Source organism: Mesoplodon densirostris, chromosome 16 (genome assembly GCF_025265405.1).
Source record: "Mesoplodon densirostris isolate mMesDen1 chromosome 16, mMesDen1 primary haplotype, whole genome shotgun sequence".
Lineage (NCBI taxonomy): Eukaryota > Metazoa > Chordata > Mammalia > Artiodactyla > Ziphiidae > Mesoplodon > Mesoplodon densirostris.
In genome coordinates this window covers 72,760,558-72,779,156 of record NC_082676.1, presented here as the reverse complement: position 1 = coordinate 72,779,156, position 18,599 = coordinate 72,760,558, and the positions used below count along the sequence as shown (strand labels likewise).

At 40.7% G+C, this 18,599-nt stretch overlaps 1 protein-coding gene across 1 annotated transcript in view; it reads right to left on the bottom strand.

Moving 5' to 3' along the window:
- CRLS1 (cardiolipin synthase 1) overlaps positions 1–18,599 on the bottom strand; it is a 21,792-nt gene extending 3,193 nt beyond the window's left edge. The window contains exons 1-6 of the mRNA XM_060078919.1: positions 17,946–18,599; positions 15,032–15,169; positions 10,340–10,469; positions 3,121–3,206; positions 2,140–2,208; positions 423–514 (exon numbers count right to left, since the gene is read on the bottom strand). Coding sequence (XP_059934902.1) covers positions 423–514; positions 2,140–2,208; positions 3,121–3,206; positions 10,340–10,469; positions 15,032–15,169; positions 17,946–18,251 — 821 coding nt within the window. The 5' untranslated portion in view covers positions 18,252–18,599. The remainder of the gene's footprint in view (positions 1–422; positions 515–2,139; positions 2,209–3,120; positions 3,207–10,339; positions 10,470–15,031; positions 15,170–17,945) is intronic.

Genomic DNA, 18,599 nt, shown 5'->3' with positions numbered 1-18,599 from the left:
CCAAGTTTCTCTCCCACTCCGCCCCCTTCACTAGGCTGGGTGCACTTTCCCCTTATCCACTCTCCTGCACGTCTGACTTTGCTCAGGGTCTGCCCCTCAGCAGAATGGCCTCCCCTCAGTCTCTCTCCACCTAGACCTCATGGCTCAAATGCCACTTCTTCCCTGAAGCTTTCCCTCTTCTTCCTACCTAGAAGTATTTTTCTCTCCTCCTGTCTCATCCCTTCTAACTTGCATGAAACCCCCTATAACTTCTATATCCTACACTTGATAGTGAGCTTCTTAAAAATGGTATCCATCAAAAAATATAGCCCACAGCTTTACCCAGTGCTTAATAAACATGATTAAGAACAAAGTAATTCTAGGATTGTCACAATAAGCCATTTTGTTGACATTCTCAGAGAGTAAGTCTAAGTTGAGCTCACCACAGGATCTGAAGATAAATGCTGTCAGCATAATTGAAAACCGGAGCTGCCAAAGAAGCTGCCACCAAGATTAACTGGACTGCTGTGTTAACCTAAAAATAAGAAGTCATAAATGAACAGCGCCAACCCAATCATGTTTCAAGCTCACGAGAGAAAGGCATAACCCATCACAGTGTAACACAACAGACCCTCAGCATGCTTGATGTTGTAATATCCCTGCCAAAGAAGCTGGCATTCACACAAAAGGCTAAACTTCACTAACGGGCCCATCTGTCTCCACAGCTGCCCTATATAGTGAGGGGAAGAGCAACTATCAGAAAACACCACTATCTTGAATTTCCATAGCAATTCAATAATGTTGCAAAGTTCTTTGCCTTTTTCTCAGTTGCCTCTTAAAACAGCCCTGTGAATATGGAAATAATGAAGCTATTCTTCACAGGTAAAAAGGTAATGAGTTAAGTGACTTGCCTGCAGTCATAGCAGGTTACAGATCCAAACCCAGAACCCAGATTTCCCGGTACTCCGTTCAATGCTCCTTTCACTTGCCTACCACCTGTCAAACCTATGAGGTTAGAAAATTGAAATGCACTGATCTCCATGAGAGAGGCTCTAAGTTCAGAAATGAGTAGGTTTCCCTACCCTAAAAGACAGCGTGGTGGAGAAAAGGAAGACAGCAAAACCACTGGAGACTTCCTGTACTCATTGAGAGAAGCATTCTGGGGAAGCGGGTGATGTATGAATCCGTGGGTGATGTGTCTAGAGAAGCAACTATGTTCTCTCATCCATTCTGCAGCCAAATTACAAGGATTCCACTCTGTTTTAAAAGTAAGTAATAAAAATTGTCTGGAGAACTCCCTGCAAGCCCAAGGAATTGAGGCATTTGTCCCTGGTACCTCTTTAAGCCACCTTCTGTACAGTGCTATACTCCAATTACTGTACTTGATACATATGTAAGTCACAAAAATAAATAGGTAAAATAAATAGATAGATAAATAAATAAGTAAATAATGCATATTTATAGGTAAAAATTTACCCCAGGGAGTCTCTGGGGTGAATTTAAGAGTAATCATACTGCTGTCCCAAAGATGATCAGCATCCCTAACCTGTTAAACCTCTGTCACAAGGCATGGAGCAAAAGAATAATTACAGCAAACTTACCAAGGCTACTAGTAAAACAAATGTGCCTTCAGAGGCATTAATAGTGTCCTCTCTGTGTGCAAAGACTGGCATACAGTTATTATCCTGAAGAGGGCTCAGAAAAACAGATGGACAACTAAGAGTAGGAGCTGTTTATTAGTGAATAAAATTTTCTCCTATCCCTTTCCATGTTAACAATCTACCTTGCAAATGAAAGGACCTTGTTATATGGTTTTCACTACAGGGAGGGGTGGGTAGTGAAACCAGAAAGGAGTTTTCATACTCTTTGTGTCAATATGCAATTACATTTCCATTTTCTCCACTCCCCTAAGTGGTGGCCCTAATACCTCATTTGGAGACTTAAATTCTTACACCACCAACACAAAACACAACGTATATACTAAAGATCCAGAAAGCCTGGAGGACAAAAGAACTGGATTAATGACCCCACTCTCTATTCTCTATGGTCAATGCATTAAAAATGTGTCTCATTTTCAGCTGCTCCAGACTGAGGTTTATAGTCATCATAATAAAAATCCTCAACGGTTTTTAACTTAAAAGGATGCTCGGTGTCTCTTACCTTGCTGATGAAGGTTGGCTTTAACCTAGCAGTGGCATAACAAGGATTGAAATACTTAGAAAGTGTTCTCTGGCAGAGGACAAAAAAAAAATAAATAAAGTTTATTCATCATTCAAGTTTAAAATAAATATTTTGTTATTATATGTAACAGTTACTGAGTGTATAACACATGCCTGGCTATATGCTAGATAAACCCTTTATCTGCATCTTCTTTTATTATACTATATGAGCAACATCTACATTCTTCATAAATCACCTACAGTTTACTGAAAATACAATTTTTTAAATTTATAGATTTCTCAATTTCTATAAATTACTAACACAATAACTATCATAAAGTCTGCTTAACTATGTCGTTCTACTAAATAGACTCAGCAAATCTCCCTCATCACTATTTTCTTTATAGGCTAAAAAGAACCAAGATGAATAAAATACTGCCATTTTCACTGGACTGGGAATCAAAAGATGAGGTTGTTATGTTCATGAGGTGGTTATAAGCTATGCTATGCTTATGTGCTCAAATATTTATAGAACCAATGAACAAATGTGCAAACAAACCACTCCATGCTCATAAAACTGTGATTTTAAAAACTAGTTCTAGATAATCCATAGTAGAAGCTAAATTAGACAGGGAAGGGTGCTTAGTTATATAAAACACTCCTAACAGAGATTGCTGCTAGGGATGGGGCTAGCTGGCCTGAGTTTTATGGACTATCAACTAAAACAATTTTGACTTATAACAAAAACATCCTTTTAAAAAACTGATTATTCATATGTTCACTGAACAGCTACCATAATGGGTGATTCAAATAGCAAGATGACAGTTATGTCTGTTTTCTTTAAATTCCTAGTAAATGGACTGAATACATAATTGTCATAAATTATTCCCATAAAGTGAAATTCAGTACACCCTAGTGATTTTTTTCTTTTGCCTTAAGTTACAAGTAATACTAAAAGAACATTTTTTTGAAACAAACTCACCGGTGTTGGAAGAGTTCGATATCTGACATAAAAAACAGCAGCAATCAACATTATATCTCTTGAAATTATCATATAAGTAAGTGGAACTGAAAACCAAATATAAAATAATTTTGATTAGGATTTTGAAAATTATTAAGACATTATACATACAATGAAGCCTTACCATAAACTGGTGTTTCACCTAAGCAAAAATTTTAAAATAAACACTTATTGATGCCTGTTTAGGGTCCTTACAGTGAACCACTGATTTTTATATTCTTTTTTTTTTTTTTTTTTTTTTTTTTTTGCGGTACGCGGGCCTCTCACTGTTGTGGCCTCTCCCGTTGCGGAGCACAGGCTCCGGACGCGCAGGCTCAGCGGCCATGGCTCACGGGCCCAGCCGCTCCGCGGCATGTGGGATCTTCCCGGACCGGGGCACGAACCCGTGTCCCCTGCATCGGCAGGCGGACTCTCAACCACTGCGCCACCAGGGAAGCCCATGATTTTTATATTCTTTTTTAATCTGCCTTCAAAACAAGGTGAAAGACAGACTATGGCTTTTAAAGTCACATTTCAGAATGTTGATCCTCTCACCCCTTTCTGTATTTTTTTTTCCTTGCATACGTTTTTAAATTGCAGTTATCAGTGTCAGCTCTACTCAGCCCTTTGTTACTTCCCAGCTTTGTAAATTTAGAAAAAAGATCACCAAGCTCACTATAATTACATGGAATGAGATGGTAAAAAGGTTAGAAAGGATGCCGGGACTCAAGGCATTCTTTTTTTTTTTTTTTTAATAAATTTATTTATTTTTGGCTGCGTTGGGTCTTCGTTGTTCACGCGGGCTTTCTCTAGTTGCGGCGAGCAGGGGGCTACTCTCTGTTGTGGTGCACAGGCTTCTCACTGCAGTGGATTCTCTTGTTGTGGAACACAGGCTCTAGGCACGTGGGCTCGGTAGTTGTGGCTTGCTGGCTCTAGAGCACAGGCTCAGTAGTTGTGGCACATGGGCTTAGTTGCTCCGTGGCACGTGGGATCTCCTGGGACCAGGGCTCAAACCCGTGTCCCCTGCATTGGCAGGTGGATTCTTAGCCACTGTGCCACCAGGGAAGTCCCAACTCAAGCCCTTCTGACTTTCAAGAACTCTGACGGCTTGCTTCTGCATTCTAGATTATTTTATGAACAGTAAAATTTGCTATGTGTACCACTTGTGGAGAACCAAAATATCTTCATTTTTGCCTGGCCAGTTCCTATCCAGGCAATTGCTATTTTTTCTTCTGCTCATTCATTCATTCAATGAATTCTAGTTAAACATGAATTCAACTTGTTGATAGTTTTCTCATTATTCCTAAGATCCTATAGGATGGTCCCAGTGCCAGCAGAAGGACATTTTAAGTGGATACCCAAGGAACTCCTGCTCCCTTGTCGAATGAGAATGGGAGGGCAGAGGTCCTGTTTCATTTTACATCCTTCCACGTTGAAGGAAATTTTAACCATGAATATATGTCATGTTATTAGAAAAAAATATTTTTTAAAAAGGAAAAAATCTTGAGGCTAACACTCAGTTCAAATAGTTTCAATTACTAAGATAAAAGAATCATGCACATCCCTTCTATAATACTTTCAAACAGCTCTTTGTGAATTACTTTTAAGGCTATACTTAGGGTCCTCTATTGGTTCAGAAACTTATGAAAAATCTTACTAATTAATTACAGATTTAAATTTTAAATCTCTGCTGGTTGTGGCTGTGATGTAAGTGTTGATCCCTGGCCTAGTACTCAATGACAAGACGATTCCAAAGAGAGAATGCTTATCCACTCAAGTCATAGCATTTGGAGCACAAAGATGACTCGGCTGTATGAACCAAGTAACAGAACAAGGCAGTCATGATTTTTAGGAGGGTTTTTGTGCCTGTAAACCAAACTTTTCTATAGTAATAATCAGCTGGCAAAATCAAATAACAATCAGATTTATTTTTAAATCAGATTTTAAAATGCAGCAAACTCATGTGAATTATATACAGTAAACACAACTAGAGGAAAATAAACACCTGTTATTGTAGTTCATCACCACAGGGGAAAAAGAATATAATTTATTTCGAAATAAGGTTTCTGCAGAAGAACAGATGAGGCAATTCAATACACTACAAAGCCTTGGGCTCTAGTTCTATTAACTACTAAAATTACCATTTATTGGGCATCTGGCGCCACTTAAGTATTTTATACATATTATGTCATTTAATCTACATATCAACTCCATGATATGTGAACCATCATTACCCCATTTTACAAATATTGAAAACAAGCCTCAGGCAGATTATAAAACCTGGCCAAGGTCACCAGTTAGTCAGTACTACTGCAGAATGCATCTCTGGGCTCAGTTTACCATCTGTTAACAGTCTGGTGGAAGACAGGACTGTTTACAAAATCCAGTGTTCCCCAAACTGACTACTCATCACAGAATCACCTCGTGAAAGCTTCATAAAAGCAAAGGTGAATGCTCCCTGGGGGTTCACAAGCACAGCCAGACTGGGACCAGGCTGCACCAGGTGATCTCTAAAGCCTCTGCCAACTGAGAGCCTGTATACATAGAGGCTCTTACTGTGATTTGGGGGGCAATTTTGTCCAGTTCCCTGGCTTTTGAACCTTCTAACTGTTCCTGCCTTCTCTCCTGGCCCTCCTTTCCCTTTTCTTCCAGGGCTAAAACAGCTTTCCTTTGTCTATTAGAGTATGATAGTGTGTTAGGGAGGTGTAAAATGTGTCAGGGAGTGCTCCAAGGTTTTCCTCTCTATTTGCTAACTCTGTCTGAAATACAGTTCTGCAACAAAGAAGTACATCATGGGCAAATGTATTAGTGTTAAAGGGAAATAATAAAATCAAGTCACTTTTACATAGTAGAAGTGATCACTATCAATAGCATACATTATTGCATTGAAAATAATAAAGTTAACACACAGCCATAGTCATTTGTTATATATTTTCTACGGCTGTTTTCACACTACAATAGCAGACTTGAGTAGTTATAACAAAGACCACGTGGCCCATAAAGTCGGAAATATTTACCATTCTGGCCTTTACAGAAAAAGTCTGCCAACCCTTGTTCTACATGTTAATCTCTAAACCAGGACCTCTGCAGTCTCTAAGGAGCAAATGGAGAGCTCTTACGTACAGAATAGACCTAAAGGTACTGAGAATTCAGGGCCATGCTGGTCTCTCACTGCCTGTTCACCCTAGAGGGTAGTATACCACCCAACAAATTCCACCAATGCCCAGGGAGCACCCAGTTAAACATTTATGAAGTAAGCAGCCGAGGATCACCAGACAATTTAGCAAAGTCTCCATCATGAAGGTGAGACCAAAACAAACAGAAAAAAAAAAAAAAAAAGAAAAGAAATAGATACAATATAGGGGTTTAAAACCACCACCCCCCCACACACACACAAAAACAGATAGACAGAAGGTGTTCTGAAATGATGATCCTCACCTATGAAGTAAGAAAAAGACATTTTAAAAATATTTATTTATTTATTTTATTTTTTGGCTGTGTTGGGTCGTCACTGCTGTGCGCGGGCTTTCTCTAGTTGCAGTGAGCGGGGGCTACTCTTCGTTACAGTGCGCAGGCTTCTCATTGCAGTGGATTCTCTTGTTGCGGAGCCCGGACTCTAGGCGCACAGGCTTCAGTAGTTGTGGCACGTGGGCTCAGTAGTTGTGGCTTGTAGGCTCTTGAGCGCAGGCTCAGTAGTTGTGGCGCGTGGGCTTAGTTGCTCCGTGGCATGTGGGATCTTCCCAGGCCAGGGCTCGAACTCGTGTCCCTTGCATTGGCGGGCAGATTCTTAACCACTGCGCCACCAGGGAAGCCCCTTGTTTTGTTTTTAAAGAATATACAGAACAAGAGCTCTTTATTTCCTCTTGGAAATTAAAAATGATAGTAATAAAAATGTCAACCGAGGGACTTCCTTGGCAGTCCAGTGGTTAAGATTGCACACTTCCACTACAGGGATTGAGGGCTCAATCCCTGGTCAGGGAACTAAGATCCCACATGCCATGTGGCACAGCCAAAAACCAATTTTTTTAATTAAATAAATAAATTAACTAAAATGTCAGTAGAAGGGGTAAATGACAAAGTTGGGGAAATCTCCCAGAGAGAGAACAAAAAGGGTTTCCAGTAAGAAAAGAACCTAGGGAAAAATGTTCAGAACTGATGGGTAGGTTTTCAGACTGAAGGGGCCTTCTTAGTACCCAGCACAATGGAAGAAAGATTTACTACAAACTCTAGTAGGATCTAGAACATATAACATTGTAAAATTTCAGACCTATAGGTAAATGAAAAGATCCTCAGGTTCAGCTCCATTAATATCTGAGTAGGTAATAATTCTCCTGCTAAGACAATTAAAGAAGAACATTAAACAAAAAAATCTTGAAAGTGAAAAGCTTGTAAGATGCTAAGAAAGTATCAAAATAAGAACTCAGGAAAATAAGCCTAGGCACTCAAAGCCACTCAAAGCCACTGTCCCTGACCCAAGGGAAGTAAGCCACAAAGCTGAATAGGGGTTTTGGCAGCCTTAAAGGGCGGGGGGACAGTAGTCAAAGCCCAGAGCCCTCAGGTTGGGCAGTGACAAACCACCTCCTAGCTTTAAGCTGGGATCTAAACAACTATTCCCACAGGGTTGGGAGAGGAGATGGCCCTAGGCAAACTAAGCCTTAAAAAAGAATGTCTTATCATCTGGTCATCTAGGTGGTCCCAGACTGTTGGCATGCCTAGATACCTGGCAGAACTGAACAAAAAATTTCCTCTGGAGAGTGATGCCATCATCCTACACATCAAGATATTCCTCCAAATTATTTTTTAAATATTAGTACAGTGTCTAAACAGTCAAAAATAACCAAAGACATAAGATACCATGAGTAAGAATCAATAGAAACAGACACATGAAAGAGACCCTCAAAAGATATTTCAGAATTATCAGTGTTTATAAAACAACTAAAGCTTACTATGTTCAAAGGGATATAAAAATCAAGATTGAAAATTTCAGCAGGGAACTGCAAACTATAAAAGATGATTTACTAAGTTTGAAGAAGAATGAAATAGAAATTTTGTAACTAAAAAATATAATAGAAGACTTAAATGAATTTGGCACAGCTGAAGAGAGAATTAGTGAAATGAAAGAGCAAGCTTCATTAGTAATCACCTAGAATGGAGTGCAGAAAGATAAAATGAGGTATCATGCAGAAAAGAGGCTGAGACACTTAAAGGATACAGTGAAATCTAACACAGGTATACTGCAGTCCCAAAAGAAGGAGAAACACAAACAACAATACCTGAAGATTGTGGCTCAGAATTTTCTAAAACTGATTAAAGATATCAATCCACAGGTTAAAAAGCCCAACAAATCACGAGCAGGATAAATAAAAAAGAAAATCACACCAAATATTGTGAAACTATGGAAAACCAAAGACAAGAGGAAATCTTAAAAGCAGACAGAGTAAAAGTACCTTTGAAAAAGAAATGGGTTAACAATTTCTTATTACCAACAATGGAAGTGAGTAGACAATTGCATGGTACTTTAAATGTACTGAAAGGAAATTAACTACCAGCCCAGAATTCTATACCCAACAAAAATATCCTTCAAGAATAAAAGCAAAATCAGGGCTTCCCTGGTGGCGCAGTGGTTGAGAGTCTGCCTGCCGATGCAGGGGACATGGGTTTGTGCCCCAGCCCGGGAAGATCCCACATGCCGCGAAACGTCTGGGCCCGTGAGCCATGGCTGCTGAGCCTGCGCGTCCGGAGCCTGTGCTCCGCAATGGGAGAGGCCACAAGAGTGAGAGGCCCGCGTACCGCAAGAAAAAAAAAAAAAAAGAGAATTTGCTTGCAGGGGAATTCAGGGGACACGGGTTCGAGTCCTGATCAGGGAAGATCCCACATGCCGTGGAGCAACTAAGCCCATGCGCCACAACTACTGAGCCTGCGCTCTAGAGCTCGTGCCCCACAGCAAGAGAAACCACCGCAATGAGAAGCCCCCACACTGCAAGGAAGAGTAGCCCCCGCTTGCCTCAACTAGAGAAAGCCCGTGCACAGCAACGAAGACCCAACACAGCCAAAAATAAAAATAAATAAATAATTTTTTTTTTTTTTTTTTAAAAAGCCTAAAGGTAGAGGAGAAAAAGAATCTCTAGATTGGGAGACTATACTAGGCTGAAATGCCACTAAACTTCTTCCTATCAAATGTCAGTAATAACATGGTATTGAAGGACCAAGTACCAGCTTCTTTGTTCTCAGATTCTAACTCTTGGAAATAAACAGTTTAATCTGAACCAAAGGATTAAAAACTGAGAAACACAGCTGAAGTAGAAAATGAACAACCAAAAAAGCACATACAAAATACAAAAGGTCATAAAATTTTGTTACAAAGAGTATTCAGGGGCTTCCCTGGTGGTGCAGTGGTTGAGAATCCACCTGCCAATGCAGGGGACATGGGTTCCAGCCCTGGTCTGGGAAGATCCCACATGCCGTGGAGCAACTAAGCCCGTGCACCACCACTACTGAGCCTGCACTCTAGAGCCCACGAGCCACAACTACTGAAGCCCATGCACCTAGAGCCCGTGCTCCCAACAAGAGAAGTCACCGCAATGAGAAGCCCGCACACCACAACAAAGAGTAGCCCCCGCTCACCACAACTAGAGAAAGCCCACGCGCAGCAACGAAGACCCAACGCAGCCAAAAATAATTAATTTTAAAAAAAAAGAGTATTCAGACAATGTACAAACTACGTGTATAATTTAAAATTGCGTAATACCATCTAAGTGATAATAATAACAATGTGAAATTTTATAGACATCTTTAGGATTTCAGAGCTCTCACTTATTAAATTGTACTTAATAAATAATAAGACTTAGGAAAACTTTAAATTGCTTTCAAAAGCTAGGCACTAAGAAAATAATAGTTTCAAAAGATTCTAGGATAATATGAATTAGCTCAATTTTTTTGAAATATTTGCTCAATTTTAATTTTAAACAATTTTACTAAGAAAACAATGCATTCTATAGTATATACAAGGTCATAAATTCTAAAGTAAAACAAATAGCTTGGCAAGCAAAACAGTTCAATAGTTTAAATTGAGGGAAACACTTTAAAGTTGAAAACATATTTTTGGAACAAATATTATTTGTCTCTCAATCAAGAGAAATCCTAAGCTGACAAATGTGATTCTTCCCTGTACTATTTAAAAGTACGCATGACGCGTTCTTACCTGGAATAAGATCTGCATAGGTCAAGCTAACATATAAGATACTGATAAGTATTTTATCAGCAAGTGGATCAAGAGCACTTCCCAAAGCTGATTTTTGACTGGCCCAGTTTCGAGCAATAAATCCATCCAACTGAAAATAGAAGTTTTTTTTTTTTTTAAATCAATGTCATAATAGGTACAGAGTAGATATCTTGAAGGTTAAGAGATACCAGAATAACAGCTATACTTGCATAAAATGTAGATAAAACCTCTTCTGTCTCTTACCCCCAAACCTTCTGTTTTACTGGTATACACTTAGCTTTTAAATTACCAACTGGTCAGAAAATGATTTCACTTTTCTACAGAAAAAAAAATTTTCACTTTTCTTTCTCAAGGCCTTCAGCTATTTTGCAATGTTTTCACAATGCCCCTTTGTGGGAAGAACCCAGACACAAATTTAGAGATGTAAAGAACCCAAATAAAACTCAAAGAAAGTAGGACTGACAGAGCATGGACTAGTCACCTCACCCCAACCCACCCCTCCCATCCCCGGCCCCTTGAGCCCTGGGCTATTTCACTACAGCCAAAATTGCTGCTTTTACTTGCAAGGACTACCGTCTAACTGTGAGATTTTCTAACTTCCATTCCTACCTACTTTTCTATAATATGACCCAACTCCCTATGTTTTAGCTGTTATTATTTTTATTTTATTCTATTTTAACTGTTATTATCAATATTTTTTATCTAGTGCCACTGTTAATTCCATGTCTGACTGTATTGCATGACCTGTATTTGAATACAAAACTCAGTCCTCTGTACCTGGCCTACTTAGAATTTTTGATATGAAAATTACTTATTCACTACTCTTGGAAACAAATTATATTTTAAAGCAGAGGTCGTACTTGGGTTATCAGGGGGCCAAAGAGGCCTGCAGGCTGGTATTGTTTGACCTGTCCAGTGATTTTTTAACTATAAATTAGTTGCCAATATTTAAATATTCAAAGTCTTAACTCAAAAAATCCAGATCTCCAGGCTCACTTGAGAAATGGGAAGATCTGGCCACCCTGGGGCCACAAAATTGACTGAAACCAAGTACTGCCTATTTTCATTAAACGAGGCAGATATTTTCTGGCTTTCCAAGTCCCTACCCTGGCTTTTACTCATTTTATTTAACTTCAAACTTCAACAAATATTTGAATTTTCCAGTCCTAGTTCCAAGGAAAAAGATCAAATTAATCTAGACATAATTTAACATGATACATTTTAAAGTATAAATAAGTCCTCCATATCTCAAGTATTCCAATGACTTAGAGCAGTCGTACAGGACAATGGTTAAGAACTTACTCTTCGCAGCAGAGCATAAGTGGTTCAAGCACTGGCTCTCCCACTCACTTAACTGTGTGACTCTGGGCAAGTTATTTGGCCTAAGCCTCAGTTTCCTCATCTGTAAAACAGAGATAGTGCTACCTACCTCACAGGGTGGGTTGTCTCAGTACATAATGTGATTAATACTTGTTTAGCACCCAGCGCTTAGTAAATCCTCAAAAAAAGCAGTTACTAGCTATTACTACCTCAACTGAAAAAATCTATTATCTTAAGTATACTATAGGTACCACTAACAGAAAGTGCCTAGAACTGGGAGTTGGGGCCTTGGAAGATTCAGGTGTCAGTTCAGTTTCTGATCTCAGGGAACTTAACCTCCCATTTTTTCACCATCATCACCCTCTTGTCCTCATCGTTCCTCTACCCACACTGGATTCCAAGGTCATCAACATCATCTCTTCTTTGTAAACCTCTATAACTCCCTACTCCACTCTCCCTCAACCCTGCTTAAATACAGCTATCATGTACTCCAGGCCTGCACCCAAGCAGCTGAACACTGATCAAGAACAACACATAAATGGGCGGATTGATCTCACTTTTTCATGACCACACGTCTCCTGTGGGCACTCAATACTGCCTGGCAAACCTACACCTGCTTACTGTGCTTACCTTCTCTATTCATAGTCTGCTCATCCCTCCCAAAGCCTCTCTCTCTAGCTCATGACCATGTCTATATTTGCTCAAAAAACAGAAACAGATTGTCAGCCCTCCCTTGTATTCCCACCTCCAAACCCACCACCTACTAGCATCCATGCACATTCTCTCTGCAGTCCCTGATCCCAGGTCCTCTTACCTTCTGAGTTTTTCCCACCTCCCCTGCATCATCAATCTTTCTCGTCCTACCCAGTCATTTAGTTAATTAACAACAAACATTTCCCCAGTATGTATCTCTTTATAAACTGCCCTTCCCTGACTACCTCTCTATTCCCCTATGAAGCAAAACTTCCTCAGTGTGACATCTATTGTCATCACCACCTCATGTATGCTCGCCAACCCATTTTGACTGCCCCACCCTCTAGAGACTGTACTCATAAAAGTCACCAATGAATTCTACACTCTTAGCTTATTGGACCCCAACACAATTGAAGCATTTTCTTCACTTAACATCTGGGACACCTTATTGCCCAATTTTCTTTCTTTCTCACCAGCTATTCCTTCTCAGTGTCCTTTTTTTGGCTCCTTCTCCATTGCTCCATTATTGTTCTGTTCTCCGACCTCTTCTCTTCTTTTACCACAGCCTAGATGATTTCATCCAGACTTGACCATCTATACGATGATAACTCTTAAATCTATCTCTAACCATGATTTCCTCCAACTCAAAACTACTGTATTCAACTACCCAATGTTACCTCTATCTGAACAGGCATAACAACTCTTTTCCCACAAACCCTGTCCTACCCTGAGTGTTGACCATCACAGAAAATGTAAACCTCCATGTATCTGCTTGTTGAAAAGGGAAAAAAAAAAGTAACAGCCTAGCACTCCTATTTAATTCCTTTCTCTCACCCCACATATCCAATCCATTAACATATCAACTCTGTCTTCAAAACATATTTCCCAACCCTCTTCCCTAGATTACTATAAGCCTCATAACCAGCCTCTCTGCTTCTATTCTTGCATTCCTGTAATCCATTTCCCATATACAACATTCCCCTACTTAAACCCTCCATGAGTACAGCCATCTGCCCAGCAGCCATTCTAGAGGCATCAAAACCTACATGAAGTAAATGTAATATGATGCCAGTTAACTCAGGTTTCTGTACGCATTGTCTTACATATTTAGAAAAGTGTAAATGAGACCTCTCCCATTCGATGAATATTGCAATCTCATGTGGCAACTAAAAAAATCTACAAACCAAAAAAGAGCAAATCCAGTAACTGAAAAAGATCTTGCCTATTACGAAAAAAAAATTCCATTATCAATATAATGGCCTTTGACAGACTTGGAGACCATATTAATAAGGGGAGGGCTTCAGGCTTCACAAAAGAAGAGATTTTGAGAATGAGGAGAAGTTGTGACAAACAGGAGCTAAACTCGGGAAAAAGAGGTGGTAACCACTTCAAGAAACTGTATTTGATGCATATTTGGAAATGCCATATAACAATGCAAATGCCCTCATTATTTATCCTGCAGAATCTTCAGCTCATTTTGTATTGCTCAACAATGCTACTGGGCAGGTGTAATTTTGTTTCTATGAACCTCAAAGGGAATAGCTGATGTTACAAAGAAAGATGCTATGTGACTTTTATTAACAGAAAATTAGTTTCTCTTTATTCTCACTGAATACTGAGCAAAGCTTTTCAAACATACATCCGTTTAAAGAGGCACCAAATTGTTATTGCTTGTCTGGGTGCTCACTTGGATCTCAGACCAGCCTTATACAAGAATATACAATTTATATACACAATGTCTATTTCTACATGCTTTTGTCCTGATTTAAAATCTTTCCTCTACCTTTTCCCCACTTCCTTCAACTGTGTTTTTGCAGGACATGTAGTTTTACAAGCCATTTCAAATCCTTTATGCAACAGGGTGGGTGATAAATACAAATAATGTCACATATGATGATGACTGGCCAGTCCACAAAAGCCTATATAACACATAGTGAGGCTTTCTGTTAGAAAATTATTTTCCAAGTTCTAATTGGAGACAACCTGAATAAATCTTTCCCTCCCTATAAACTGACACAGTGGTGTCAAGGTGCTCTTTTCTCCTTGGTCCATCTGCTCGGAGAGTGGAAGAAGGAAGGATGTCTAATGCCCACGTAGGGCAGGGTCTTCTGGAAGGTGGTCAGAGGGGTGTAGAGAAGGAATCAAGGACCAAATCTGTGGGGTGCCTATGGCCTCCTGCCAGCATAAACCTGAGCAGAGATCTGGCCTCTGCAAGCTCCCTGGTCACAACAACTGGCCCACTGTTTCCCTCTCCACCAGTAAAACCAACTGTTGTTGCAGATCAGATATTTCTCTCTATTATGTAAGTAGGAAAAAAAGTCTCACAGCTTCTCTCCTTTATTTCTATCCCTAAAGCAAGTACTTGGCCCTTTGAGAATTTCTAAGGCTTTTTCTTTGATGAAGAAGTTAAAAACCAAGAGTAAAAAGCTCCTTCTCCCATGCCTCCCTACAACCTCCACTTCCTTCCTTAGATCATATAAAGAATAACAGAGTCCCACATAGATGTTAAAGACAAGCCTTTACACAAAGTACTAGGTGAAATTCATCTTGAGGATTTCCTTCCAAAGAAAAGCAGACTGAGGCTGTGCTATTTCAGTGTAGTAGAGACCCTGGGATTTAGAAGGGGAGCAAAACAGGGGGAGTGCCGGTACAACTTACCAAATCAGTTAGCCCAGCTAAGGCAAAAACTCCTAGTGCAATATTAAAATCTTCTTCAATAATCAAATAGCCCAAAACTGGGGCCAAGCCAATTCTCGTCATTGACAACATATTTGGGATTGTCCATGGGTTTTCATACTGAAACATAAAGACAACAAAATTTAAATACTATAAATTCATACTTTAAATAACTATATACATTGGAAAAATACACTCCATCACCTTAAAGGTTAGAAGCTAAATAAACCTTAAAATTAGTACTTTCAGTTTTAAAATCCATTCTGTTCTTTTTACACACATCTAAAACTGTTAAGAATGCAGAAGATGAAGATATGTCATATACCCAAACACAGACTAAAATGTTGGCTGTATATAGAGCAGGTTTTCTCACTAAAGAGAGAAGGAATAAACATGTATTGTCTATCATATAAGTCAAGCCTTTAATGTATTACTTCACCATCAGAATTCAAAACTAAAAACATACTGCTTTTAAAAGTGAAAATTCAACAATATTGTAAATCAACTATATTCAATAACATTTTTTAAAAAGAATTACTTTCCCATTATACAAAATTTAAAAAAAAAAAGATCTTCAGGAAGATCTTATACTTCAAGTAGACAAACGGTCTAGAAAGTGTCAGAAAAAAGCCGAATTATCAACCATGGGCATTTTGGCTAAAAAAACATTTATTGCAAATAACCTCTCCTCACTCCTCTACACATACCCATCAAAAGAATGCTAAATGCCATACACAGTGTTGGAGATACGAATGAAGAGGAAAAAAACATTTAATTCCATAACCTCATCACTAAACTGGAGAACTGCTAGAAGAAAATGGAACAAGGAAAAGGTATTGAGATACTTAGGAAATAAAGAGATTTTGTAAATTTGTTCAAAATAGCCACAGAAATGTAAAGATCCCCAACCAGAAGCTGAGGGCTTTCACAGCTCCCCTGTGGGGGCTTTATGATTCCTTGAAACTTCATTTGGAGCCAAGGTGTTTGAAGTTGGCACCAACAAAAGGGCACCTCGGCAGCTGCTCTGAAAACCATTCCTTCCTTGCCAAAGTCTGTTTCATGAGAGGGTATTTCAACTTTAAAAAGCCTCGGCCTAGTGGAACTAAGATACACTGCACAAAACAGGGTACAGAAATAATACAGAGAAAACGTCATTCCCTAAAGGCTGGATTTTTTTTCTCCACTGAGTCAAGACTGCCAGCTCTACCCCATGGGACTATCTCCTCACAAGATAACCCTACTTAACCTCTTTATTAATCAGTAACCTATTTGCCTGAACCTTAATTTTGATTTTTTTAAAAAGTGACAATTTCCACTTCTAAATACCTCTTTTAAAATACCTGACATTCTGTAAGAAAAGCCAGTTCTCTAAAGATACTAAGTCTGTGTTTCTAAACAGAACCCAGCAAGAAATGTTCACCTCAGTTTGAAGGAATAATGGAATTATTGGGGCCCAGTGGCAGAATACTGTCACTAAAGCTACAGAAAAATTCCAATTCTCCAGGAAACAATCAGCACTCCAAACCTCTACTCAAGGACCCTCTGTTGAACTAATCCACATTATATTAATTAAATGGAATCATTCTTGGAACATATTCCAAATTCAAGTTCAAAGGTCCAAGTGTTTCAGAGTCCAGAGAAAAAAGATAAGTCTGTTGACCATACTGCGATACAGAGTAAGTCAAATACTGATCCAGCATTACAGTGACTCATTGAAGGGGCTGGGGAGGTACAGTTCATGATTGAGAGAAAGGAAAAACAAAGCAAAAGGTCAGAATACAGTGGCCCAAAATTAAACTCAGAGAGGCCCATGGGGAAAAATTAAAGACACAGTTGTAAACAGCCAGATCATTTCATTTGGTGAATTAATAAACCAGACTGAATGTTCTTGGAACAATGAAAGAGATTCCCTTTAGCTCCACATAAAATATTTCAGTTAAAATAAAATACCTCAATTTCTAATCATTAAATTCGTAAACGTTTCTAAATTAAAATTAAGAGATCTAATCTCAGATTAGCCAACCAGATAACCTGTGGCATACTGGACCAACTACTGCCGTTCTGGGAAGGACTTCAACCAGGATATGGCAACCTCAAAGCATCCAGCATTCATTCAAACCCCAACATGCTCTAGCTATTAATGTAGCTGAGACCCCTGCCAGGATGTGGCCACCCCAACCCATGCTGTACAACTGATGAAAGCAGCACAGGGGCCCACTGAAGACATAACAATTGAAGATGTAATAATTGCATGAGTCTTGCTACATGACGTCAAAAGCTCTCCCACACTCATGCTCTCATGTCTTCTGTTTGGTCAGTATTTCAACAGGTAAGCAGACAAATATTTTCCTCCGTTACCTCAGGAAGACAGATTTAATCTTTTTCTATAATTAAAGGTTAAAGGATCTTTTAATTACGATTTAAATTACTTAGCTATCCTTCATCCTACAATATGTAAAGTTACCAAAGGTCAAATGATAGTTAACCAAACCTGCACAAGCAAACAGAAAGGCCTGTATATCTTTCTGAAGACGCCCAGACACTTGCCCTAAACATTGGGGACTCGCTTCAAAAAATTTAAAATGGGCTTTTAATAAGACAGGTAAAGGCTATTTTTACCAATGCAATATCCAGAGGCGCGTCCAGCTACCAGTGCGGATAGACGGGAAGGAGAGGGTTCTATCTTGAACACCGAGACAGAAGGAGGATGCGGCTGGTACCCCTGACACTCACCCCGACCGAATGATCTGCCCATAACTTCTCTTCGGGGAACGCTTTAAAAGTTCTGAAACGGAAGCATCGGACCTCACCGGCCACGGCACGTTATTTACGTCCGGGACCGAGCCCCGCCGGAGCAGTCGACCCAGACCCAGACCGCCTTCTCCTCGGTACGTACCAGGCTGGCGGCGCTCGCCGGGTCCCACCGGCCGCCCCGGGCCTTGGTGGCGGCATCTTCTTCCGCTGCGGGCCCGGGGGCTGCCTTCCCCGAGCCCGAGCAGTGGGCCCGCGGGCTGGCCCCAGGCAGCCGCAGGCCGAGCGCAGCCGGGCGCAGCCACCAGCGCTCCGCCAGGCACCCCAGGCAGCATGGCACTGGCGGCAACAAGGCCCCGCGGGCGCGCCCCTTGCCCGGCCGCGCTCCCGGCGCCCACACGGCTACGCGCAAGGCACCCCACGAGGTGCGCGCCACCCGCGAGGCCAGCATGGCCCTGCGGGCGAGCCGCGGGGACGCAGGCGGCGAGAGCTCAGCAGCCCGGGGCACCGGCGAGTAGCTTCCCCATCGAATCCCAGCAACACCGGAGAACCTCGACAGCCTCCATACTGGTTCTCAAGCCTCAGCACGTTCGGTTATACCAGTGGCCTGGGCCGCCAAGAACGGAAGCCGTCACGACGCTTTTGCGACACCGTCGCCGCTGGCCTTCCCAGCGCCGGCGGCGGCGGCAGCGGCGGGAGTCACGTGCCGTTAGGCCCAGTGGGCTGCCGGGTAGCGGTCCGGCGCGGCGCCGCAGTTTGCCTACAGGCGGGATCTGGGCTCCGTGGGGAGGCGAGGAGA